Raw genomic sequence first — 22,478 nt, 5'->3', positions numbered from 1 at the left:
GCGCCGAGCGCACAGTGCTGATGACGCCATAGTCGTGGGCCGTGACGCCATCTGCAGCGCGCCGGCAGTGAGAAGTGGCGAGCCGGGTTCCCTCACGCGGCGGCGGCGGCGACGACGACGACATGGCGGAGCCCGTGGCGGGAGTGGGTCGCTTCAAGGCCAAGTGAGCCGGGGCGCTGCGGCTGCGGGTGCCGCCCAGGGAGGGAGCGAGGTTCGCAGCAGGAATAGCAAATGCGCCCGCCCTGCACCGGGCGCCCGTTCGGGCCTGGGGAGAGCCTGAGGGCGGTGTGCGGACTGCCCCGCAGGGGTCGTGGCGGCTGCGTTATTACAAAGTCGGGGGACCAGCCTCGGTTATTACATCAGGAGCTGGCTTAGGAGTTGTGGATGAAAAAGTCTAGAGGAGGAAGGGTCGGGCTGAGCACAAGTCGCGGCTGGTCCTGGACGGCAGCGGGACGCCTCGACCCTCAGGTACCGGGAGAAGAACCACTCTGGGGCAGGCGGCCTGGAGGCTTTCACCCGCTGTCCCTCTTCAACACGACTGGAGATGGGCGGGTCCGCCGTGGCCCTGGAGGCCCCGCATCCTGTGCTTATTCATTCCCCAAGATCCCCTGACCATCCTGGTGAACCGGACAGACTCATTCCCTCCGTGGGGGCTCGGTGTGATAGAAGAAACATGTCAAGCACATCGTTTCTGTCACTAGTAGTGACGAGCAACGCCTGGTGCCAAGAACATCTCTGTAGGATAGCCACCTGGGTTCGGGGGTTGGGGGACTCCCATTTCATCTTGGTTGTCAGGCTTCCCCTCCAGTGGAGTTAGCCAGGCACCACTGAAGTCCAGGAAGAGAGACCCAAGCCACACGCAGGGAACATCCTGTGTGACACAGAAAAGGTCAGCAGAGGCTCCTCCAGCCAGGGTCTCGGAAATCTGTAAGGTGGTGACCTAAGCAGGTGTGTTCTGAAAGGCCTTTTTGGCAGCAGCCCTTGAGGTGGGAGATAGGGGCCTGGTGAAAAGGTTGGAGCAGCTGTCCAGATGAGAGTGCAGTGGCCTGGACCAGCATGGAAGCAGCAGCGGGGGGGGGGGGGGGGGGGGGGGAGGAGGCGACAGATGAAGGCTACTTCGTGGGTGGGAGGAAGGGGCCAGGCTTGGGGAAGGGGCGGCCTGGGCCTGGGACTGGAGGGCCCTGGGAGATGGCTGTTGCTCCAGGCTGGTACCCTGAGCTGGCCTCCCACGGCCAGCAGGGGGCCCCCAAGGCACAGCCTTCTGGGCTCTGGGGAATCTGGAAAGCCTGGGCTGCTGTCCTCCTGCCTGACACCTGGCGTGAATCACTGCCCAGCTCCGGGTGTCCCGTTCTCTGTGACATGGGGGTAACCAACACCCATCCCACAGTGCTGCTGGGAGAAGATGACAGAAGAGCCACCTCTGACCTCCCATGCCTCTGCCTGGGATCTCCTCCAGGGCAGGGTCCTGTTGGGAGAGCACCCAGCACAGAGCTGGCACCCGGGACCAAGGGGTGGGTGACTCACCGTCTTCCCCCCCTGTCCTCCCTCTAGCTATGCTGTCGAGCGCAAGATTGAGCCTTTCTACAAGGGCGGGAAGGTGCAGGTACCAGCCCGGGGAGGGGCAGAGTGGGGGGGCAGGCAGGGGCTGCAGAGAGCTATCTTGGCTAAGACCCTTCTGTCACCAGCTGGACCAGACTGGGCAGCATCTCTTCTGCGTTTGTGGTACCAGAGTCAACATCCTGGACGTGGCCTCGGGGGCTGTGCTGCGGAGCCTGGAACAGGTGAGGATGGGGAGAGCCAGGGCAGGGGGCAGGTGTGGGGGCAGCCTGTTCTCACGGTACCGTGTGTCAACTCTCGCCTCTAGGAGGACCAGGAGGACATCACCGCCTTCGATCTCAGCCCAGACGACGAGGTACGTGGCGCAGGGACGGGAGGCGGACTCTGGCACCTCTCGGTCCAACTTTGAGGACCTGTGGCCATGCCTCCACACGCCCAGCTGAACCGCATCCTCCTCCAGGTGCTGGTGACAGCCAGCCGGGCACTGCTTCTGGCTCAGTGGGCCTGGCGAGAGGGCAGCATCACCCGCCTGTGGAAGGCGATACACACGGCCCCTGTGGCCGCCATGGCCTTTGACCCCACCTCCACGCTGCTAGCCACAGGTAGGGCCCTGACTGGGTGGCCGGGCCGGCTGGAGGGCGCACGGTCAGCGGTCTTCGGGCACAGCAGCCCCTTCACTTCAAACACGTTCCCCTAGGCGGCTGCGACGGGGCAGTGCGTGTCTGGGACGTCGTGCGGCACTACGGGACGCACCACTTTCGGGGGTCATCGGGGGTCGTACAGTGAGTCGGGGTCCGGCAGGGCGGGCGGGGCGTTAGGCCCAGGGCGGCATAGCTCACCTGCCCCACCCCACCACGTGCCTGCAGCTTGGTGGCCTTCCACCCGGACCCCGCACGCCTGCTGCTCTTTTCCTCGGCTGTGGACGCCACCATCCGCGTGTGGTCTCTACAGGACCAGTCGTGCCTGGCCACGATGACCGCGCACTACAGTGCCGTCACCTCACTGACCTTCAGCGCGGACGGCCACTCCATGCTGAGGTCAGCGGACAGCCTCTTGGGCCACACGGGAAGTGGAGGGCTACAGCTGACCCTTGAGAACTGAGGTGGCTGTCACCCCCCCCCCTCCCCCCCAGCTCGGGCCGGGACAAAATCTGCATTGTCTGGGACCTCCGGACCCACCAAGCCACGAAGACTGTGCCAGTGTTTGAGGTGGGGGCTCCGGGGGCCGGGGCCAGTAAAGGGGGCAGGGAGAGGGTGGGTCTGCCTGTCTGACCTGCTTATTTATCCTCAGAGTGTGGAGGCCGCCGTGCTGTTGCCCGAGGAGCCGGCACCGGAGCTGGGCGTGAAGTCCAAGGGCCTGCACTTCCTGACAGCCGGAGACCAAGGTGTGCGGGGCCAGGCCAGGGTGGGCAGCAGGGGCTGGGGGAGGTCCGTGGACTCGAATCCCAGCACCCCTGCCCCCACGCAGGCCTGCTGCGCGTGTGGGAGGCGGCCTCCGGGCAGTGTGTGTACACACAGCAGCAGTTGCCGGGCCCCAAGCAGGAGCTGACCCGCTGCGCTCTGGCCCCTTCCGCCGGCCTGCTGGTCAGCGTCACCGCCGACCACAACCTGCTGCTCTACGAGGCTCGCTCCCTGCAGCTGCGGAAACAGGTGAGCTCCGCCCCTGCTGAGCCCGAGGCCTGCGGGGGCCGGCCCTCCACTCATGCGGGCCCTGGCTTGTGTCCCTCCTGTCCCCCCCCCACCACCACCCCCAGTTTGCCGGCTACAGCGAGGAGGTGTTGGACGTCCGGTTTCTCGGGCCCGAAGACTCCCACATCGTCGTGGCTTCCAACAGCCCCAGCCTGAAAGTGTTTGAGCTCCAGACAATGGCCTGCCAGATTCTCCACGGCCACACCGGTGAGCGAGCTGAGCTGATGCCCCCAGCGCTTCGTCCTGGGCTGGGCTGCCCTCCTTTACCGTAATCGATGGCCGTTTTCTCTCTGCTTTCTCCCAGATATTGTCCTGGCCCTGGATGTCTTCCGGAAGGGGCGGCTCTTTGCCAGCTGTGCCAAGGTAAGGCATCTGGAGAGGTGTGGAGGCTTGGGTCCCAGGTGGGAAAGTCCAGCCCAGCCTCTGTCCTCACCCCTTTTGTTCCCAGGATCAGAGCATCTGCATCTGGAGGATGAACAAGGCTGGCAAGGTGGCCTGTGTGGCTCAGGGCTCCGGGCACACGCACAGCGTGGGCACGATCTGCTGCTCTAGGTAGTGGGTCAGGGCTGGAGTCCGTGCTCTTGCAGAACCCTGCTAATGGGGGCCCAGCTCAGGGGGATGTGTGGGGGGAAGGCTTTGGCCTTGATCTTTGAGGCTTAGGACTGGGGATATATCACAACACACCAGGGGCACCCCCGGTTGCCATTGGAAGTAGAGGCGCCTCAGAAGTGGTCTTGGGGCTGGGTGAGTAAAAGTGGGGAGGCTTGGGGCGCCGGGGTGGCTCAGTCGGCTAAATCTCCATCCTTGATTTCAGCTCAGGTCTTGATCTCATAGTTCATGGGATTGAACCCCGTGGTATGGAGCCTTTTGGGATTCTCTTCCTCTCTTTCTGCCCCTCCCCCTGCTCATGCTGTCTTTCTTTCTCTCTCTCTGTCTCTCTGTCTCTCTCTCAAAGTAAACTTTACAAACTAGGAAGGGGAGGGAGGTTTCAGATCAGAAAGAATGACACTGAGCAAGGCTCGGGCAAAGAAGACATTTTCTGGGGCGCCTGGGTGGCGCAGTCGGTTAAGCGTCCGACTTCAGCCAGGTCACGATCTCGCGGTCCGTGAGTTCGAGCCCCGCGTCAGGCTCTGGGCTGATGGCTCGGAGCCTGGAGCCTGTTTCCGATTCTGTGTCTTCCTCTCTCTCTGCCCCTCCCCCATTCATGCTCTGTCTTGCTCTGTCCCAAAAAAAAACAAAAAAAAAACGTTGAAAAAAAAATTTAAAAAAAGAAGACGACATTTTCTGCTGGGGACGGGTGGGGTGTTACTGTGACAAAGTCACCAACTCCAGTGGACCCAGGGCAGGTGGTGGAGAGTGTGAATTAAGTGGTTCCAGAGGCATGTGGGGGTTGTCCAGAAGCTGTCTGCATTCTGGAACGGTCCCCCTGGTTGGGACCATGATCCTGCAGACTCAGGCTGTGATGCCCTGGTAGACAGGGCTGGCCGTGACTCAGCAGGTGTCTCCCCCTACCCCAAATCTGGTCTCAGGCTGAAGGAGACCTTCCTGGTGACGGGCAGCCAGGACTGCACCGTGAAGCTGTGGCCTATCCCTGAAGCCCTGCTGTCCAAGGGTGCATCCTCGGACAGCGGTCCTGTCCTTCTCCAGGCTCAGGCCACACAGCGCTGCCATGACAAGGTGACAGCACGTGGCACATCGGGGCACGGGTATGACAGGGCCCTTGCCGGGATGGGAGTCTGAGTCGCCACCTGCTCCCGTCCCCAGGATATCAACAGTGTGGCTGTTGCCCCCAACGACAAGCTGCTGGCCACGGGCTCACAGGACCGCACGGCCAAGCTCTGGGCTCTGCCACAGTGCCAGCTGCTGGGCGTCTTTTCAGGCCACCGGCGCGGCCTCTGGTGTGTCCAGTTCTCGCCCATGGACCAGGTGCTGGCCACCGCGTCCGCTGACGGTACCGTCAAGCTCTGGGCGCTGCAGGACTTCAGCTGCCTCAAGGTAAGCTGTCCCCACCGCAGGCCCGGCCCCCCCCTCCCCGGTGCCGGCTCACATCCTCTCCCCTCACCCGCCCCATCCCGCAGACGTTCGAGGGGCACGATGCTTCTGTGCTGAAGGTGGCCTTCGTAAGCCGCGGTACACAGCTGCTGTCCAGGTGCGGGGGCTGGGGATACGGGTGGGGGTTTGCTGCCGGATGGGCCCCAGGACTGAGCCCCCTCCCAATCCCGACCCCAGCGGCTCTGATGGTCTCGTGAAGCTCTGGACTATCAAGAGCAACGAGTGTGTGAAGACTCTGGATGCCCACGAGGACAAAGTCTGGGGGCTGCACTGCAGCCGGCTGGACGACCGTGCCCTTACCGGTGCTAGCGACTCCTGTGTCATCCTCTGGAAGGTATGTAGGCTTGGGGCAGGGGTCGGGTGGGGGGGTGGTGGGAGGTGCAGGGCTGCATGCTAGTGCCGATCCGATCTCGCTCTGACCCTAGGATGTGACCGAAGAGGAGCAAGCAGAAGAGCAGGCCAAGCGGGAGGAGGAGGTGGTCAAGTAAGTGTGGGGGTCCTCGCCCAGCTCCCCCGTGAGTGCCACCCCCGTGTCAACCACGTCCCGTGTATCGCACCCTTGGAGTGGGGTATACAGGTTTCAGCTATGCTTTATGGCATGGGCAAACTGAGGCAGGAGCAGCAACACAGCTCACCACCAGCAGGTGCTTCGGGCCAGGGTGCTGACTCCTGAGTCAGCCCTCGGATGGCTCCGCTTTCGGTCCCAGCCAGGTCCCCCAGTGACCCTGTTTTCCCCCCCACCAGGCAGCAAGAACTGGACAACCTGCTCCATGAGAGACGGTACCTGCGGGCACTGGGCTTGGCCATCTCCCTGGACCGGCCCCACACTGTGCTGACTGTTATCCAGGGTCAGTGCCGCCTTGGGCCACACAGACGGGGTCTTGGGTCCATCTTGTGCCCCTTCCCTGGGACTCAGTCTCCCCTCTTCCCCTGCCCCCCACAGCCATCCGGAGGGACCCCGAGGCCTGCGAGAAGCTGGGAGCCACAGTGCTGCAGCTGCGACGAGACCAGAAAGGTCGGGTGGGAGGGCAGGCTGGGCAGTGGCCAGTATGGGCAAGGCAGCCAGCGGGCAGGTCTGACTGTCCTTGTCACCCACAGAGGCCTTGCTGCGCTTCTGTGTCACGTGGAACACCAACTCCAGGCACTGCCACGAAGCCCAGGCTGTGCTGGGTGTGCTCCTGCGGCACGAGGCCCCGGAAGAGCTCCTGGCCTACCAGGGCCTGCAGGCCTCACTCGAGGCCCTGCTACCCTACACCGGTAGGTGGGGGGGGTAAGGGGACCGGCGGGACAGGGCGCGGCCCGGCCAGACCCCCTGACGTCTCTCTGTCCTCCAGAGCGGCATTTTCAGCGACTCAGCCGGACACTGCAGGCAGCCACCTTCCTGGACTTTCTGTGGCACAACATGAAGTTGCCCCCCCTGCCTGTGGCCCCCTCTGCTCTCTGAAACATGCTGAAAGATTACTTTTCTACCCTGATTCCCTGTGTCTGTCGGGGCTTTGTCTCAGCCCAGGTCCCAGGTCCCACCCCTGTGCCCTGGCCTGGCCAAGACCCAAAAGGCCCTGCCCCTAAGTACAGGCAGACACGAGGTGTGGATCAGTCAGAAGAGCTTTACTCAGGCCATGGAGGAGTATAGCTTCCTGGCCCTTCCCGCCAAGGCTCCCACCCTCACATGCTCCTCCCCCAGCACTGATGGTGGTGGCTGGCATCAGTCCTCCCCGGGGTCTGGAGCGTTTGGCTTGCCCTCTGCGCAATTCCACACACCCTCAAGGGGGTCCTTGCGCAGCAGTGCCCTGCGGGTGATGGTGCAGCAGCGGCTCTGAATGGCGCTCAGCGTGGGGCGGGCCGGCACGGTAGGGGGAAGGGTCGCGGCCTGGGAGGTCTCAGGGGCGCCTTGGGCCTCTCCCACTCTAATCTCCTCGCCGTTGGCCTCGCGGTGGAGCCCCGGTCTACTCAGGAGAGCGCCCAGGCCCTCCGGTCGCAGCCGCACGGCCGGGAGAAGACCAGAGCGCCTGCCGAACCTGTGAGGAGGGCGGAGTTTGGCCAGCCCTGGATCCTGCCCCGCCCCAAGCTGGGCCCAGCTCCAGCCCCGCCCCCACTCACCTGCACAGCCACCAGCCGCGGTCGGATGTTTCCAGCACGCGCACGCGCGCCCCTGCGGGCACGGACAGTTCATCCTCGTGGCTGCTCTCATAGGCGAGGGCAGTGCAGAATTGGGGCCCTGGGAATTGGCGCTCGGGGTCACTTGCAGGGCCACAGAGGCCGGGGTCCCCACTTCGCGGTCTCCCACAGAATCACCTTAAGGCATCCCCCTGGTAATGGATAGCATGCAAACCCACTGGGGCTCCAGCTCACTGTGGGGACCAAGTACGTGCTATGGGGTCACTGCCACCACCTAGTCGCCCCATGTCCTCGATCTCCTCCATCTGTTAGGTGTTTCCTGTGACTCAGCTTTGCTGCAGCCTGCCCAGAGATGGCAGGTGGCTTAGGGTGGGGAGGAGGGCACTGGCATACCACCACTCCCTAGGGGTTGTTGCTCTTGGCCCAAGGCTGCTTCCTCCAGGTAGGGAGCAGGAAACCATGCTGTCTGCTGGTCTTCATTTGCCACCAGCCACCAGCCTGTGGGCAAGAGGCGGGCGGGGGTTCGGGTCCCCAAGCCCGCTGAGGTCCCGGAGGCAGGTGGTCGAGTCTGCACAGTCCGGTCCAGCCCTACCTGAGGGGTGTCGCAGCAGCACGTCTAGGGCCTCCTGGGCCCGTGCTTGGAAAGGCCGGCCCTGCATGTCCTGGGTGCTGAAAGGCTGCAGGCAGCGCAGGCTCTGAGCCTCCAGGCTACGGATGGTGAGGCTGTCCGGTGGGCGGGGCGGGGGCTCTTCAGGGGCAGGCAGGATCACCAGACTGGGAAGGGCGGTGGGTGCAAGTCAGAGGTCACCCCTCACCAGTCTGCCCAGCCTTAGCTCTTAGTAGGTCCCACCACAGGCCTTTCCCACCACCACCGCCACCCCCAGCCTCCAAGTTCTTCCACAGGCAGGGAGTTGGGGGCGAGTCAGGCACCTGCCAGGTGGCAGTGTGGGCTCCAGGTCCAGGGGTTGCGGCGCAAAGAAACCGGTGAGCGCCGGGCTCCGGGACACGCGCTCCGCCGCCCCCAGCAACTCCCGCGAGTAGGTCTCCAGCAGCCGCAGGCGCGCTAGGCCACGACCGGTGCGCCCCCCGCGCACCAACAGCGATGCGTCTGGGGGCAAGACAGGAACAGGCTGTGGGACCCCTGCCCCAGGGTTCTCTCAGCCGCGCCGCTGGCGCCCCGCCCCTCCCGGGATCCCTGCCGGCCTCACCGCGAAGCTTGGGGAGAACGCGGTCTGATCTCCGCAGCAGGCCCGCCTCTACCGGGAAGGTTTCCTTGAGGGTCTTCTGAGGGAGAACCGGCGAATCGGTCTCTGAGAGTCCACCGGTTCCCTTCGGGGGGTGGGGTTCCCTTGGGATGGTCGTAGGGGCTGGACGCCCTTGTGGGGGCAAGGGCAAACGCCCAGACAGGGGTCATTGGTGGGTCTTGCTGCCGGGGATTCGGGGTCCCCCAGGCTCACTCACGTGGAGTGTCTTGAACTCATCCCAGCTCCTGCGCACAAAGGTGTCGCTGTCGTCCGACCAGCTCACAGAGAAGGCAAATGTCTGTTGGGAGAAACATTGGAGGGGCTGGGCCAGGAATTCCCTCCTTCCTTGGGGCTGGCAGGTACCCACCCGGCCATACCTGATGCCGCTCTGTCTGCACTAGGGCCAGTGTGCATACCGACACGGGGTGCCGGGGGCCTGCCATCGCTGTGCCTCCCGAGTCACGGACTTGGGCTTCTGGAGCTAGCCAAGGGCGGCGACCCACTGTGAGAATCCCGCTGCGACCTTGCTCACAGGGGCGAGGGGGACTCCCCAGCACCCGGAAAACTGATTGGAATTCCCCAGGGACGTCCCAGACCTGCGGGGTCTTTGTAGCACTGCCCTGCCCTCTGTCCTTCCCAGCTTCCTCACAGTGCCCAAAGTAGAAGATCTGGGTGGAGGGACAGCAACACAGGGCTTGGTTGGGAGGGCGGGGGGGGGGGGGGGGGGTGGAGCGGGGTTGGCAGGGGTGAGGCAAGGAGGCGGTGGAGGGTGGGGACTGTAGCTGGAGGCCCTCTGGCCTGAGTCTGCCACAGAAAGGAGGAGGAAAAGAAAGCCATCAAAGTGCCGCCAGGTCTGGCCTACCTCTCCCGCTCTTCCACGCCCTGTGCTGCTGGAACTGGGACTAGGGAGGTCCTCCTCCGGGGCGTGCTCCATGACCTGTCTTTGAACTCACCTGGGAAGTCTGGAACCAAGCACCCAGTGCTAAGAGCTTTGTGAACGTTGTTTGGCTTAATATTCATGTTGGAGGGAGGACCTCTTTTTTTTTTTTTTTTCAACGTTTATTTATTTTTGGGACAGAGAGAGACAGAGCATGAACGGGGAAGGGGCAGAGAGAGAGGGAGACACAGAATCGGAAACAGGCTCCAGGCTCTGAGCCATCAGCCCAGAGCCTGACGCGGGGCTCGAACTCACGGACTGCGAGATCGTGACCTGGCTGAAGTCGGACGCTTAACCGACTGCGCCCCCCAGGCGCCCCTTGAGGGAGGACCTCTTAATGTTCCCAAATCACAGAGGAGGAAATTTGTATTCAATGGATAGTTAATATCAGTTTTTCTGGATGTGTTGGGGAGGGGTGGGAGTGACTTGGGGCAGGACAAAGAGGGTCCATCTCTGCAGTCACTGGCACTTGGGGGAGGTGGTGACCAGGACGGTTTGAGAGCTGCCTCTGAATTTCTGATTTATCACAATTTACTGCAAACACAACCTCTGAAATCAGAGGTGACTAACTGAAGTGAAGAGAAGTTAGGCCCCAGGATCCCCAGACGAGGCGTGCTCACGTGCCCCACATCTCCGAGCTGCTTCCTTACAGGGATGATTTCCAGAGGTCCATCCAACCCTAGTATATGCTGGCCTTTCCTGCTGTTGGGGCCACCAGCTCTACGTTGGGACTCCAACCCCAATCTGTCCAGGGAGGGGTTAGCCTCTAGGGCAGCCCTCCCTGAAACCACCCTGGCCTTGACAAAGGGCCTTTGTGTATCTGTCCAACCAGCGGCTCTCTCTGAAGCCCTCAAACCTTCCCTGGATTTGGCCCAGGCAATGAACACCTGTGGACACAGGCCTGAACTGCAGGGCGCCTTCAGCCCAGCCGTGTCACACTCCCCCAAGCTCAGTGGGGGCCGTGCTGAGGGCCCAGCTGGCCTGGCAGGGTCCAGGGTGGGGCAGACTCTTCTCCCTTGGAAGACAGAGGAGAAAAGCTGGGGAAGAGTCGGTTTATTCACAGCCAGGGACCCGGAAGACTGCTGAGACCTCTCCCTGCCCCAACTGAAAACCCCTGCTCCGCAGCACCAGCAACCCTGGTTCCTTTCTATCCCCTCTCCTTAGCCCCCGCCCTCACCTCTCACTTGGACAACTGCCCCCTCCTCCCTTGCCCGTACTCTTCACTAGCTCCCATGAAATCCACTCTCCAGAGGAATCTTTGCAAAGTAGAAATGGGGGGTGATGAGGTTTTAGGGTAACGGGGGGGAAGGTCCAGAACTGACGGCCAAGAAAGAATTCTTAGACGTCTTGGGTGCAAAAAGGCAATTTTATTAAAGCATGGGGACAGGACCCATAGGTAGGAACAGCTGCACTATAGGTGTGGGGTGACCATTTTACGGAGTTGGGGAGAGGGAGTTACTAGAATGAGATTGTCATATGCTAACGACTCACAGATTATTGGAGGCCTAGCTATTGTGAAACTAAGGTTGTTTTTTCCTCTAGCAAAGCATTAACGTTAAGACAGTAGTGAGTTCCTGGACTTTAGGCTATTGTAGGATTGCCTTCTTCTGGTAAACTGGTGGAGACTTACCAGTTTAACCATTTTTTTCCTTTCTTTTTTTTGTCCAGAGTGTCCAAGGAATATCACACATATCCCACCTGGGGGTGGGGGTGTGCTAGCTTGTGCCTGGCCCCTCAGTCTGCCTCATGCTCCCTCATCAGGGGGCGCCTGAGTGGATCGCCATTGACCGTCCGACTCTTGATTTTGGCTCAGGTCATGATACCAGGATTGTGAGGTCAAGTCGCGCTTCGGCCTCCGCACTGAGCGAGGAGCCTGCTTGGGATTCTTCCCCACCCCCCACTGCCTCTCCCTTGCTCTCTTTTTCAAATTAGAAACAAACCAACGCAGAAATGGGATCAGGTCGGGGTAGCCCTGCCCCAAATTGTCCAGCACCTTCCTATGGTCCTTAAAATAAATCCCCAGCTCAGAGGGCAGTGGATGAGGCCCTCCCGTGCTCCTGCCTATCTTTGAGTCTCTCCTCCCACCACCTTCCCCAGGTCCTGTCCCACCCACTTTTTGCTCATGTGAGAGGCCAATACCCTCTCATCTCCAGCCTTGGCCTTGACTGCCCTCCTTAGCAGATTCCTCATCCTTCAGGCCCCTGCCTAAGGGGCACCTCCTCAATGAGGCCTCCTTGACTTACCACGCCCTGTTCATGGTCCCCATAATTTGTAAGTGAACATTTGTTAGTGTGACTCCTTTTTTGTTTTGTTTTTACTTTTTCCGTCTTGACCCCTGGACAAGGAGCTGAGGAGGTCAGGGACGGATCTTGTGCCCACCCTGACCAGCGCCTAGACCAGGGCTTGGAACAGATTAGGCACTACACAAATATTTGCATAATGAATGAAAGTAGGTATAGAAGCTGAGAGGACTCCCCAGGTGGAAATAACCCCTTCGGGCAGGCTGTAGGATCCGGGCTACTCCCGGCCGGGAGGAGCCCAGAGCCGCGCACCGCCTTCTTTGCAGGCACAGCCCCGCCCCGCGTTGCGAGGCGCCCGTTGTCTTGGCGCCGGTCGCTCGGAGGGATCCGCGGGACCCAGGCCCTAGCGCGCGCGGTTCTCTGTGCGCTCACTGCACCGTCCCTCGTTGCCATGGCGCCGCGCCTCCCGCCGCTGGGCGCGCCCCGGCTGAGGGCACAGAGCCTGGCCGCGGGCACGCGGGGCGGTCAGAGCAGAGCGATGGGGGCGTCACGGGCCGGAACACGGACTTCGCCTCGATCGCAGCAGCCTGAGTCCAGCGCGCGGCCGCGACGCGTTTTCCACAACACGCTGCTCTTCTACTGGAGGAAGCGGGAGCGCCGCCACGGACGACGCAAGCCGGGCTCGGGACGCGGGTCGAGGCCCAGCGACGCGGCCAGGACCCGGGCTGCTGGCCCTTCGCCCACGCCGACCCGGACCCAAGCCTCGGGCTCTGCAGCCTCTCGAGCGCGGTCCTCGGCCCACAGCCCTACCTCCCTGCCGGACCCCGCCCCGGGCCCGGGCCCCGCCCCCGCCCCCGCCCCCAGCTCCAGCCCCAGCCCCAGCCCCAGCTCGAGCCCGTCCTCCCAGCCCGCGGCCGAACCCGAGCCTGCGCCCGCCGCGCGCGCGCCCGGGTCCTGTGGCCGCGCCCTGGCGGCGGCGCGCGCGCTGGCCTGGCGGCCGTCTTGGAGGCCCATCTGGAGGCCGAGCTGGCCCGGCAGGCATTGCGCGGGCAATATGGCGGCGCCCGGCGAGCGGGGGCGCTTCTACGGCGGGAACCTCTTCTCGTTTCTGCCCGGCGGCGCGCGCTCCGAGGTGATGGACGACCTGGTGACGGACGCGCGCGGCCGGGGCGCGGGGCGGAGAGATGCCGCTGCCTCGGCCCCGACGCCAGCCCCGGCGCCGACCTCCGATTCTCAGGTCGCCGAGGAGGACACGTCCCGGAGGCGGCCCTGCCGGGCCTGCGTGGACTTCAAGACGTGGATGCGGACGCAGCAGAAGGTGCAGATGCACCCCGGGGCCCGCGAGCCCGGCTGACCCCTAGTCCCGGCCCGCACAAGCACCCGCGCCCTCGGCCCCCACACCTTGCTTGTTCTCGGGCCCCCGCGCTGATCTCCCAAGGCCCAAGCCGAGGGGCCCCACGGGCCCTATGCCTGACAGACATGTGCCCCGCAGGGTAGGCTGCCTCTAAACCTTGCCCCGAGGGAGGGCCGGCCTTTAGGCTTTCAGCCACACGTGTGCCGGATCGGTGGCCTAGGACTTCTGTCTCAAGACAGTGAGCCTCTGTCTTGGGGCGGGGAAAAGGGGAGTCTTGTCGCCTCCTGGTCCAGGGAGGTGAACTGACCCTTGGTCGATCTCCTCCCGCAGCGGGACAGCAAGTTTAGGGAAGATTGCCCTCCCGATCGCGAGGAACTGGGCCGCCACAGCTGGGCTGTCCTCCACACCCTGGCCGCCTACTACCCCGATCTGCCGACCCCAGAACAGCAGCAAGACATGGCTCAGTTCATACATTTATTTTCCAAGTTTTACCCGTGTGAGGAGTGTGCCGAAGACATAAGGAAGAGGTAAGTTGTGTCCGCCTCATCTGTAGGCAGCAGAGCATCGGCCTGGGCTTGGGGCCCCTACCTGATGTCATAGGGGAGCCTGGACAAGTAGGTGCAGAGGTGACAGAGGGTTTCCCGGAGCAGGGAGCACCAGCAGTGGGCTTTGGATCCACTGAGCCTTCTCCTTTCTCCTCAAAGGCCAAGCTGCCCGGGGCTGCTGCTTTCTGCAGCCAGAGGCGCCTGGCCAGGCTTCTCTTACAAAGTCCCTTGCTCAGCACTGGAGGCCCGGGCAGGTTAAGGAGTCCACTTTGCCTGACTTCTGGAGCAGGACTGCTGATCTCGAGACCTTGAGAATCCACTGCTTTTGCTTCCTTAGAGTTCCTTTTTCCTCAACGGGGGGCCCAAGAGCTGTTGTTTGGCACCCAGGAGGTGTTTCTGGGCTGAATGTGGGGGCCAGGGCAGCCCTGTGAAGCCTGGGCAGTTGGAACAGGTCCCTTGCTAAGCTGATGCACTGGGGCCCCAGGTGCTAGAAACAGGTTTGGTTTTCGGTTATGCCTTTGTGCTGGCCCCACCCCTTCCACACACTGCCTGGGGCCAGGGATGCTCGGGGAGACTTCTTGATTGTTACGAGGTTGTAAAGTTGCCTGGTTTGTGCCTTAATGTCTTGCTCTGAGCTGTTGTCAGGGTTTGCCAAGCTCCTCAGGAAGGGGGCCCGAGCTGGCCGAGGAGCCCGTCACTGTTGGACACTGCAGGATCGGCCCTGTTCTGGGAGCTCCTGTGTCTCAGCACAAGGGCACTCTGGGTGTAGCTGACAGCAGCACCCCAGCTTTCCTCCCTGGATGGAGCAGGCGAGGAGCTGGAGGGGCAGGGGCAGCGGGGCCACCGCCCGTCCCCATCCTCTACATGATTCCGCCACACAGGATATGCAGGAACCAGCCAGACACGCGCACCCGGGCGTGCTTCACCCAGTGGCTGTGCCGCCTGCACAATGAAGTGAACCGCAAGCTAGGCAAGCCGGACTTTGACTGCTCGCAAGTGGACGAGCGCTGGCGTGACGGCTGGAAGGATGGGTCCTGCGACTAGACGGTGGCCGGCAGAGCCGTGGGACAGCAGCCTGGGCCTGCGGGCAGCCTGGCCAGAGAGGGGCGGGGCACTCATTAAAGTGCATCGGAGCCACAGCCTGCCGTGTCTCAGTTGGGTGGTCCCCAGACACTGCTCTTGGGGCCCTTTCCCTCTTAGGTCTGGGGTACAAGTGGAGGTGCCTGCCGCAGACGCCCTGCTGGCTCCTCCTCGGCCGAGGCCCGGGGGGCTGCAGGTGAAGGAGGCAGGAGCAGTCCAGGCTGTGCCTTCCATTCAGAATGCAGCCTCCACGCCCTGGGGCCCACTTCCCTGCACGAGAAAGTGAAGGGCCTGCCTGGGCTCCCTGTCCTGCTCCTCGAGGCTGGGCCACGGAATCCCCACTGTGTAGCTAGAGACTGCTGCAGTGACCGCAGCTCCGTAGGCTGAGTGCTGACAGTAATTCGGGAAAAGAGGCCTGGGGGCTGAGGCCCCCCCCCCCGCCCCCCGCCCCTGCTCGGTCCCTGCGGGGAGAGCACAGGCAGGCTTTTCTGAGGCTCCACTAGTGCTGCTGCCTGCCTCCTGTCCAGCACTTACCTGTACCAGGCCTGACGCAGGCGTGTGGGGCCAGCCTCAGCTTGAGACCAAAATAAAATGATGGAGAGGTGACCAAGGGCCTGGCTTCGGTGTGTTCTGTGCTGGGACTTGCGGCGAGGGACAGGGCCTGTCCGCGCCGCCCTGAGCAGCTGCTTCCTTCTGTGCAAGTTCTGCTCAGAGGAGGGCAAGGTCCCAGGGCAAGAGCAGCCCAGGAAGCCCCAGGAACAGCACGGAAGCCGAGTGCTGGAGCTGAGGGCAGGTCAGAGGTGAGTGGGAGGTCAGACGGCACTGAATCTTCAAGGTCCCGGCAAGGACTTTGTTTCAACACCCACCTACCTCCTGTGATGGGGAGGTCTCAGAGGATTTGGAGCCGGGGAAGTCTCAGAGGATTTGGAGCCAGGGAATGGCAAGATGAGTTCCCAAAGGTTCCTCTGGCTGCGGATCTGGGCTGAGGCAGGTGTGGGTGAGAGCAGGGAGGGCAGGCATGTGACCGCGGAGAGGCAGGCTTGCCTCAGGGTAGCAGTAGAGCCAAGAGAAAGGAGCCAGAGTGGACCGTGGGGTTTGGGCCCCAGCAGCTGGGAGGATGAAGTTTCTCTGGGTATCAGTGGAGCAGGCTTGGGGCATCTTCCCAGATCCGCTCCCAGGCGTGGCCCCCAGCCGGAATGGACCAGTAACAAGCAGCCCCATCCCTGGGGTCCTAATGCCCTGGTCATCTCTGTGCTCATGGCATCTTGGCAGAGGCATGGCAGAAGCAGAGCCTTTGGCATGGCTTCCTCAGCGTCTTCCCCCAACCAGCACCACAGGGGTGCTGGCTTCGGCAGGGCCTCCCCAGAGAGGACAGCGGTGCAAAGGAATCGGAGGCAGGGAGCAGCCGGCAGAGAAGTCGCGCCGCTTTCCTCCTCTGGGTGGACTTTTCCCTGCACGTGGCTTATTTCTAGCCTCCCAAGTCACCTGCTAGTTGGGGAACTGGCTGGCCTCTCTAGGGATGCTGTGGTTGGCTCAGGAACACACCGCCTGGATGTTCCCTTTTCCCATAACTCTGGCTTCCTGGAGGCTCCCCCCGTCCCCAAATCCAGGCGAAGGCAAGTGGGACTATAGTTCAAGGGGAGGTTCTGGCTCGAGCTGTCACAGCACACAGACCAAGGGAGTGAGTGGAGAGGGAGGAGAAAAGCCCCAGGACCATGCCCTGGGACCCCCAAGGTTCAAAGGTCACAGGAGGTCATAGGTTGGACAAGAGGAGAGAACCCCAAAAGGGTGATGAGAAAGGGCTCACGAAATAGGAACGTGAGGAGAGGGCGACACCTGGAAGCATGGGGTGGAGACGTCTGAATTGTCCCTGGGACTAAAGGGAGCAATACCAGGGGGCATCCGGACAGGAAGGGGGTCAGGAGTAGAGGTTTGCCTTTCAGGCCCAAGAAAGCAGCCTGTTGGGATGCTGATGCAAATGCACACAAAAGGGGCAAACAGATGGTGCTCAGGACAGACCAGGAGCTGTTACTGACAGATGAGGGTGACCGACCAGATGCACAGTGGAATGGACCACGAGTCTCACCGGCGACACTTCTGGCCATGCCTGCCCTGGGATGGCTTCCACACTGGGATGGGACCAGGCATCACTGTGCACACAGACAGCGCAGCAAGGACCCTCTGAGCACCAGTCGCTTTCTGATGTGATGAGGGAACTCAACCAGCTGCCTGTGTGTGATCTGAAAAGTGGGGGGGGGGGGGCTCTGATAGTCCCTGCCTCCCACCATTGTGGTGCCACACCTGGCACTGTAAATGATCCAGAAATGCCAACGTTTCCTGTCGATGCCCAAGCCACAAACACAGCAGTTGTCCTGGACCCTGCCAGGCTGGCCAAGAAAAACGGGAGGAGGGGACCCTGTCTAACTTGGGCTCAGGGGTCCGCACAGGAGACCCGGCGGGGACCCCAGCCTGTCCAAACTCCCCATCTCATGTTTCTTCCCACCCTGTGGCCCCAAACTAAACATGTCAGCCTCAAGTGGTTGGGGAGACCCAGGAGTGTGATGGGCTCACTGGGGACCCTTGGAATGACAGCCTCCAGCCACCGAAAAGGAGCAGAAATGTCCCCCAAGCCCCACCCATGCTGGCCTGTGGGCTCTGTCCTCCTGGATAAGTGCCTCTGCGCGGCAGAGGCCGTTCTCTCTCCCTGTCAGGGAGGTTAGGACCTTACGAAGGAGAAGCTAGGGTGCAACTGTGTGGGTTCATAGGAAGGGCCCAGTAATTTCTCTCTGGTCTGCGGGGAACCAGAGACGGGGAGTCGGGTTCCCCTTCCCTGAGGGCTGGCTGGGGAAGACGCTGGAGCCCTAGCGGGTTACCCTTCGCTCGCCAAAGAGCTCAGCTCAGAGGGGCGGGGTCAGGTTCGTCTGTCCCTTCGCCTGGCTGCGGGAAAGGCTGAGCCCAGCGTCTCCCTCCTCTGCTGACTCCCGACTTCACCCGTGAGGGGCGGCTCGGACCCCTAGCCCCTGCTCCAGACGCGGGCTCGGCGGGCGGTCTGCATCTCAGAACGGGGTCTAGCAGGTGAAGGTAGGGGGTGGGTCGGTGGGCGGGGCGGAGGGAGGGGCGGGCTCCAGCCCGGCGCGCGGACCAGTTGGCGGGGGGCACCGGCTCGGCCCCGCCCCGCGCGCCCCCGCCGCGGCCGGCGCGCGCTCCCGGGAGGCGGCGGCAGCAGCGGCAGCGCCAGCAGCATCGGCAGCACACCCGGGCGGCCTCGGGCGGGGCCGGCTGGACGGACAGACAGACAGAGGGCGCCGGGGGCGCACGTCCCTCCTGGGCCAGCCATGGAGGGAGCCTCGTTCGGCGCGGGCCGCGCGGGGGCCGCCCTGGACCCCGTGAGCTTCGCCCGGCGGCCCCAGACCCTACTGCGGGTCGTGTCCTGGGTGAGTGGCCCCCGCCCCGGTCCCCGATCCCGCCTCGCCTCGCCTCGCATCCCTCGTCGTTTCCCGCTGCCCCTAGCCCCTCGCCCCCATCCTTGTCCCCGCGGGCCCCTCCCCCGCCGGCCGCAGGTTGGGGTGACGTCACCGGGCTGGGCGCGCCCACCTGCGGGAGGGGGAGGGGCCGGCGGCAACCGCCGGGGACCTTGAGAGGTCACCGCCCGCCGCCCCTATCCTCCAATTCCTCCTTAGGTCTAACTCTGTCCCCTACCTTAGCCCTCGCTCCGTTTTTCTTGTTCTCACGACCTGGAAGCGGGCACAGGGGCGGGGACGGGATTGGGCTCGAGCGCTCCATCTCAGCACGAGGAGGGGGCTGTGGGAGCCAAGTGTATCAGGCAGAGCTTCCGCCCGCTTCTCCCCCACACACATCCTCCACCCTCCTTCGAAGGGAACTGGCCCTTTCCCAGGCCCCCCAGTTGCAATTGCGAGTGTGGGGGTGCTCTGGGATCCCTCTGGGTGGGGCAGCAAGAAGGGGCTCTGCACTAGAAGGACTTCCTGGGGGTGGTGTGGGAGAGGCAGATTTGGGCACAGCCTCGCCCAGTGGGGCATCCCTAGAGGGGGCGTCCTGCTTCCCCCTCGAACGCCTCCAGGCAGGAAAGATGGAGAGGTGGGGTGATTATATGGGTTTTGTGTAGCCGCTGGCACTTGGTGCCAGCTGCACCTGCCCGCTTGTCTTCAAGGAGAGCGATGCCCAGAGTGGGCTGATTTGGGGCAGACCAGGATACGACCCCTGTATCCTAGTGCCAGCTCTGGTGCGACTTGTGGACCACCCTGGGGGCACATATCCATACCCCACACCTGGGTTTCCCTCCGGACTTCATCTCAAGGAGCTGGCGAAGGAAAGGAGAGAAATGAAGTTGAAACTGAAGGTCTGTTTTTAGAAACACAGCGCTGCCCGGAGCTAAAACAGCAGCATCAGGTTTAAAATGACTGTGGTCCAGGGGTGCCTGGCTGGCTCAGTCGGTAGAGCATGTGACTCAGGGTCGTGAGTTCAAGCCCCACATTGGCTGTGGAGCCTACCTTAAAAAATAATAATAATAATAATAAATAAATAAATAAATAAATAAATAAAGTAAAATGACTATGGTCCGCTGCCACCTGCCTTCCAGCCTTTGTGGGCACGGGATGCTGTGGTTTGCCTGAACCCTGAAGGTTAATAGTATCGCCTTTTGAGCTGGAACACTTATGGTGCCAATAATCAGTCACATGGGGCTGTCATCCCTTGGGTGCCCACCAAGTGCAGCACGGCAGGTGGGCATTATTTCTCTGGTCCCAATACTCCATGAGCTGCACCTGTTACTGTATTTGGCATGTTAAGAAGCAGGGCCACACAGCTCCCGGATGCTGAGGGTGGGTTCTAGGCAGGGCCTGGGTGTCAGCTGTGCAACTGTCCCTCCGCGGCTTCCCTGTGTGGTCTGGCCCCTCTCTTCACACCTGCTTCCCACAGCGCCACCCGCTGGAGCCTGGGAATCACTGATCCAGGTGAAGGCTCCTGTTCCTACAGTCTGGAGTGTAGGGGCCCTGCGGTGCTGATGACCCAGTTTGAACGTCAGCCCCATCTTTTATCAGCCAAGTGACTTCACTAATTGGAGCCCCAATTTTCCCATCTATAAAGGGGATAAGAACAATGGCCCCCTTGTGGTTTGCAGGGAGGATTCTATGAGGAATCCATGTAAAGTCGTGGTTTTAAGCATAGTGCCTGAGCATAGTAGATGCTCACTAAATGGTACATGTCCATAATTTCTAAAAATGTTTTTATTTTGAGAGAGAGAGTGGGAGTGGGGAGGGGAAAAGAGAGAGGGAGACACAGAATCTGAAGCAGGCTCCAGGCGCTTAGCTGTCAGCACACAGCCCGAGGCGGGGCTTGAACCCATGAACTGTGGGATCGTGACCTGAGCTGAGGTCGGAGGTTTAACCGACTGAGCCACCCAGGCGCTCCAATGTCCAAAATTTTTAAATACGTGAGGGGGGTATTAAGGGAAGGGTGCCCGAAGATCCCATCCACAGATGGGCCCTGTGCTGCAGGGAGAGGTAGGGACAGGCCCGAGGGAGTGAGCAGTCGCGGTGGGTGACGGGGACATCCGCCTCGGCTGGGAAGGGGGCGCCACCGCAGGGCCCTGAGTGCCCCTGCCCCCTCCCTCCCGCCGCCCGCAGGTGTTCTCCATCGCCGTCTTCGGGCCCATAGTCAACGAGGGCTACGTGAACACCGACAGCGGCCCCGAGCTGCGCTGCGTCTTCAACGGGAACGCGGGCGCCTGCCGCTTCGGCGTCGCTCTCGGCCTGGGGGCCTTCCTTGCCTGCGCCGCCTTCCTGCTGCTCGACGTGCGCTTTCAGCAGATCAGCAGCGTCCGCGACCGCCGCCGCGCGGTGCTGCTGGACCTGGGCTTCTCAGGTGGGCGGGACCGCGGGGCGGGGCTTCGTCCGGGGCGGGGCTTGCCGGCGGTGGGCGGGGCCTCCCGCGCCGGCCTCCCCGTGACTCGCGCGCCTGCCCGCAGGGCTCTGGTCCTTCCTGTGGTTCGTGGGCTTCTGCTTCCTCACCAACCAGTGGCAGCGCACGGCGCCCGGGCCCGGCACGCTGCAGGCGGGAGACGCGGCGCGGGCCGCCATCGCCTTCAGCTTCTTCTCCATCCTCAGCTGGGTGAGTGCGGCCGGCGGGGGCCGGGCCGGGGCCGGGGCGGGGCGGGGTCGGTGCTGGCTGACCCCGGGCTCCCCCTCAGGTGGCGCTCACTGTGAAGGCCCTGCAGCGGTTCCGCCTGGGCACGGACATGTCGCTCTTTGCCACCGAACAGCTGGGCGCCGGGGCGGGTCAGGCCTATCCTGGCTACCCGGTGGGCAGCGGCGTGGAGGGCACCGAGACCTACCAGAGCCCTCCCTTCACCGAGACCCTGGACACCAGCCCCAAAGGGTACCAGGTGCCTGCCTACTAGTGGCCGGCAGGCCCCCACCAGGGCTCGGAGGCTGCCACCAAGGCAGGCAGGGTCCAGGGCGTCCTGGGACCTCCCTCAGGTCCTCCTGGCCCAGCGCCAGGGACAGAGGGGGTGGCCACTGTGGGCCATCTGGAGCCAAGAGTGGGTAGCCCCCAGGGTGCCTAGGCTGCCCCCCCCCCCAGGTTCCCCCTGTCCCCTTAGGCGCTGGCCCCAGGCCCAAGGTCCTGAGGAGGGGACAGTGCGGTCTTGGACGTGTGTCCTCCAACCTCTGGTGAATCAGCCTGGGAGGGGGCCATTCCTCTCCTGAGTCAGCTAGCCCCCGGCTCACCTGTCCACTCTGGGGTCAGGGGTCTAGCTGTCCACAGCTAGGTGCAGGGGCTGCCCCTCAGACATGGGCGCTGTTCCCATCCCATGTCCCTGAGGGTAGTGACGGTCCCTGCTCCTGTTGTGGTGGCTCACCCCATGGGGCTGTGCGTGCGCTCTGTCTGGAGTCTCCACCCACTTGCCCTCACAGGCTCACTAGAGTAGCCTGGTCCTGTTGATGTTGTGATTGTGGTCAAGTCCTCGGGCTTCACCTCCTAGTTCCCCGCAAGCAGCCTCACTGTCTGTGGCCCCTGCTCCCATCCCCACCTGCCTTGGCCCGGGAGCCTGCCCACATGTGGGCATTCTGGGCTAGGAAGGCACAACACGGCTCTAGGCCTGGCCACCTGCCCTCTCCCAACCCCTTCAGTAAGACCTTGCCTAAGCGAGGCTTGGGACGCCTGGGTGCCTGGAGACACAAGCCCCTCACAAGGAGGGAGGCCCAGAGGCTCCCCATGCCCACAGTGCCCCGGACACGGCCGATCTGTGCAAACCCCTTTACCTTGGCTTCCCGGACCATCCCCTCAGCAAACTGCCCTGCACCCCCGTGGTAAGGCACAGCCCAAGGTCGGGGGCCCTCTGCGTAGCTGACGACTCATGCATTGCTCGAAGCCGGCTTTTTACATTATGTCAATACCAAATGCGGCTGCCACATTTCATTCTTACAGACAGACGCCTCCCTCTGGAGTTGCAGTTGAGTGACAGCCCTGTACGTTGTAGCATAGACCAATTATGTGTGGGTATTTAAGTGAACATGTTTACAATTTTTGTATCTATGGATCTTTCTCTCCCTCTTCCCAAAGAACAATCCCTGATGGTGTATTTTCAGTGTCCCCATGTTTCAACTGCAACTTCTTTACAATAAAGACTGTAAGTGAGTTTCCTCGG

General features: G+C 62.6%; 4 protein-coding genes across 4 annotated transcripts; 3 read left to right on the top strand and 1 right to left on the bottom strand.

The window, feature by feature from the left end:
- Positions 1-12: 12 nt before the first annotated feature.
- On the top strand, positions 13-6,772 carry TBL3 (transducin beta like 3). The gene is made up of 22 exons (XM_023247160.2): positions 13-163; positions 1,552-1,603; positions 1,686-1,781; positions 1,865-1,912; positions 2,018-2,159; positions 2,255-2,339; positions 2,424-2,594; positions 2,690-2,765; positions 2,848-2,941; positions 3,025-3,206; positions 3,311-3,452; positions 3,550-3,608; positions 3,694-3,797; positions 4,775-4,922; positions 5,010-5,240; positions 5,324-5,394; positions 5,475-5,631; positions 5,723-5,781; positions 6,042-6,145; positions 6,241-6,312; positions 6,396-6,554; positions 6,632-6,772. The coding sequence occupies exons 1-22, from the start codon at positions 123-125 to the stop codon at positions 6,739-6,741; spliced, it is 2,403 nt and encodes an 800-aa protein (XP_023102928.2). The 5' UTR covers positions 13-122; the 3' UTR covers positions 6,742-6,772.
- Positions 6,773-6,884: 112 nt separating this feature from the next.
- NOXO1 (NADPH oxidase organizer 1) lies at positions 6,885-9,312 on the bottom strand. The gene is made up of 8 exons (XM_003999029.4): positions 9,037-9,312; positions 8,877-8,957; positions 8,624-8,699; positions 8,346-8,523; positions 8,008-8,189; positions 7,809-7,913; positions 7,398-7,515; positions 6,885-7,315 (listed from the first exon to the last, which is right to left on the bottom strand). The coding sequence occupies exons 1-8, from the start codon at positions 9,100-9,102 to the stop codon at positions 7,003-7,005; spliced, it is 1,119 nt and encodes a 372-aa protein (XP_003999078.3). The 5' UTR covers positions 9,103-9,312; the 3' UTR covers positions 6,885-7,002.
- A 3,437-nt stretch (positions 9,313-12,749) lies between these two features.
- On the top strand, positions 12,750-15,421 carry GFER (growth factor, augmenter of liver regeneration). Its single transcript, XM_003998945.6, has 3 exons — positions 12,750-13,154; positions 13,521-13,717; positions 14,617-15,421. The coding sequence occupies exons 1-3, from the start codon at positions 12,891-12,893 to the stop codon at positions 14,777-14,779; spliced, it is 624 nt and encodes a 207-aa protein (XP_003998994.1). The 5' UTR covers positions 12,750-12,890; the 3' UTR covers positions 14,780-15,421.
- Positions 15,422-18,011: 2,590 nt separating this feature from the next.
- SYNGR3 (synaptogyrin 3) lies at positions 18,012-22,478 on the top strand. The gene is made up of 4 exons (XM_023246722.2): positions 18,012-18,249; positions 20,458-20,695; positions 20,799-20,941; positions 21,021-22,478. Exons 1-4 carry the CDS (start codon positions 18,151-18,153, stop codon positions 21,228-21,230), a joined length of 690 nt encoding a protein of 229 aa, XP_023102490.1. The 5' UTR covers positions 18,012-18,150; the 3' UTR covers positions 21,231-22,478.

This window comes from Felis catus, chromosome E3 (assembly GCF_018350175.1).
Source record: "Felis catus isolate Fca126 chromosome E3, F.catus_Fca126_mat1.0, whole genome shotgun sequence".
Classification (NCBI taxonomy): Eukaryota; Metazoa; Chordata; class Mammalia; order Carnivora; family Felidae; genus Felis; species Felis catus.
This window is presented reverse-complemented; position numbering and strand designations above follow the sequence as displayed.

Bases quoted from the DNA above. Each gene is read 5' to 3' on its own strand.
- TBL3 (XM_023247160.2), top strand. From the start codon at position 123: ATGGCGGAGCCCGTGGCGGGAGTGGGTCGCTTCAAGGCCAA. The intron at 3,453-3,549 runs GTGAGCGAGCTG...GCTTTCTCCCAG, and splicing joins GATTCTCCACGGCCACACCG to ATATTGTCCTGGCCCTGGAT. The intron at 4,923-5,009 runs GTGACAGCACGT...TCCCGTCCCCAG, and splicing joins CACAGCGCTGCCATGACAAG to GATATCAACAGTGTGGCTGT.
- NOXO1 (XM_003999029.4), bottom strand. From the start codon at position 9,102: ATGGCAGGCCCCCGGCACCCCGTGTCGGTATGCACACTGGCCCTAGTG. The intron at 8,524-8,623 runs GTGAGGCCGGCA...TCTTGCCCCCAG, and splicing joins CGTTCTCCCCAAGCTTCGCG to ACGCATCGCTGTTGGTGCGC. The intron at 7,914-8,007 runs GTAGGGCTGGAC...TCTTGCCCACAG, and splicing joins GCTGCTGCGACACCCCTCAG to GCTGGTGGCTGGTGGCAAAT.
- GFER (XM_003998945.6), top strand. From the start codon at position 12,891: ATGGCGGCGCCCGGCGAGCGGGGGCGCTTCTACGGCGGGAACCTCTTC. The intron at 13,155-13,520 runs GTGCAGATGCAC...CTCCTCCCGCAG, and splicing joins GGATGCGGACGCAGCAGAAG to CGGGACAGCAAGTTTAGGGA. The intron at 13,718-14,616 runs GTAAGTTGTGTC...TCCGCCACACAG, and splicing joins GCCGAAGACATAAGGAAGAG to GATATGCAGGAACCAGCCAG.
- SYNGR3 (XM_023246722.2), top strand. From the start codon at position 18,151: ATGGAGGGAGCCTCGTTCGGCGCGGGCCGCGCGGGGGCCGCCCTGGAC. The intron at 18,250-20,457 runs GTGAGTGGCCCC...CGCCGCCCGCAG, and splicing joins TACTGCGGGTCGTGTCCTGG to GTGTTCTCCATCGCCGTCTT. The intron at 20,942-21,020 runs GTGAGTGCGGCC...GCTCCCCCTCAG, and splicing joins TCTTCTCCATCCTCAGCTGG to GTGGCGCTCACTGTGAAGGC.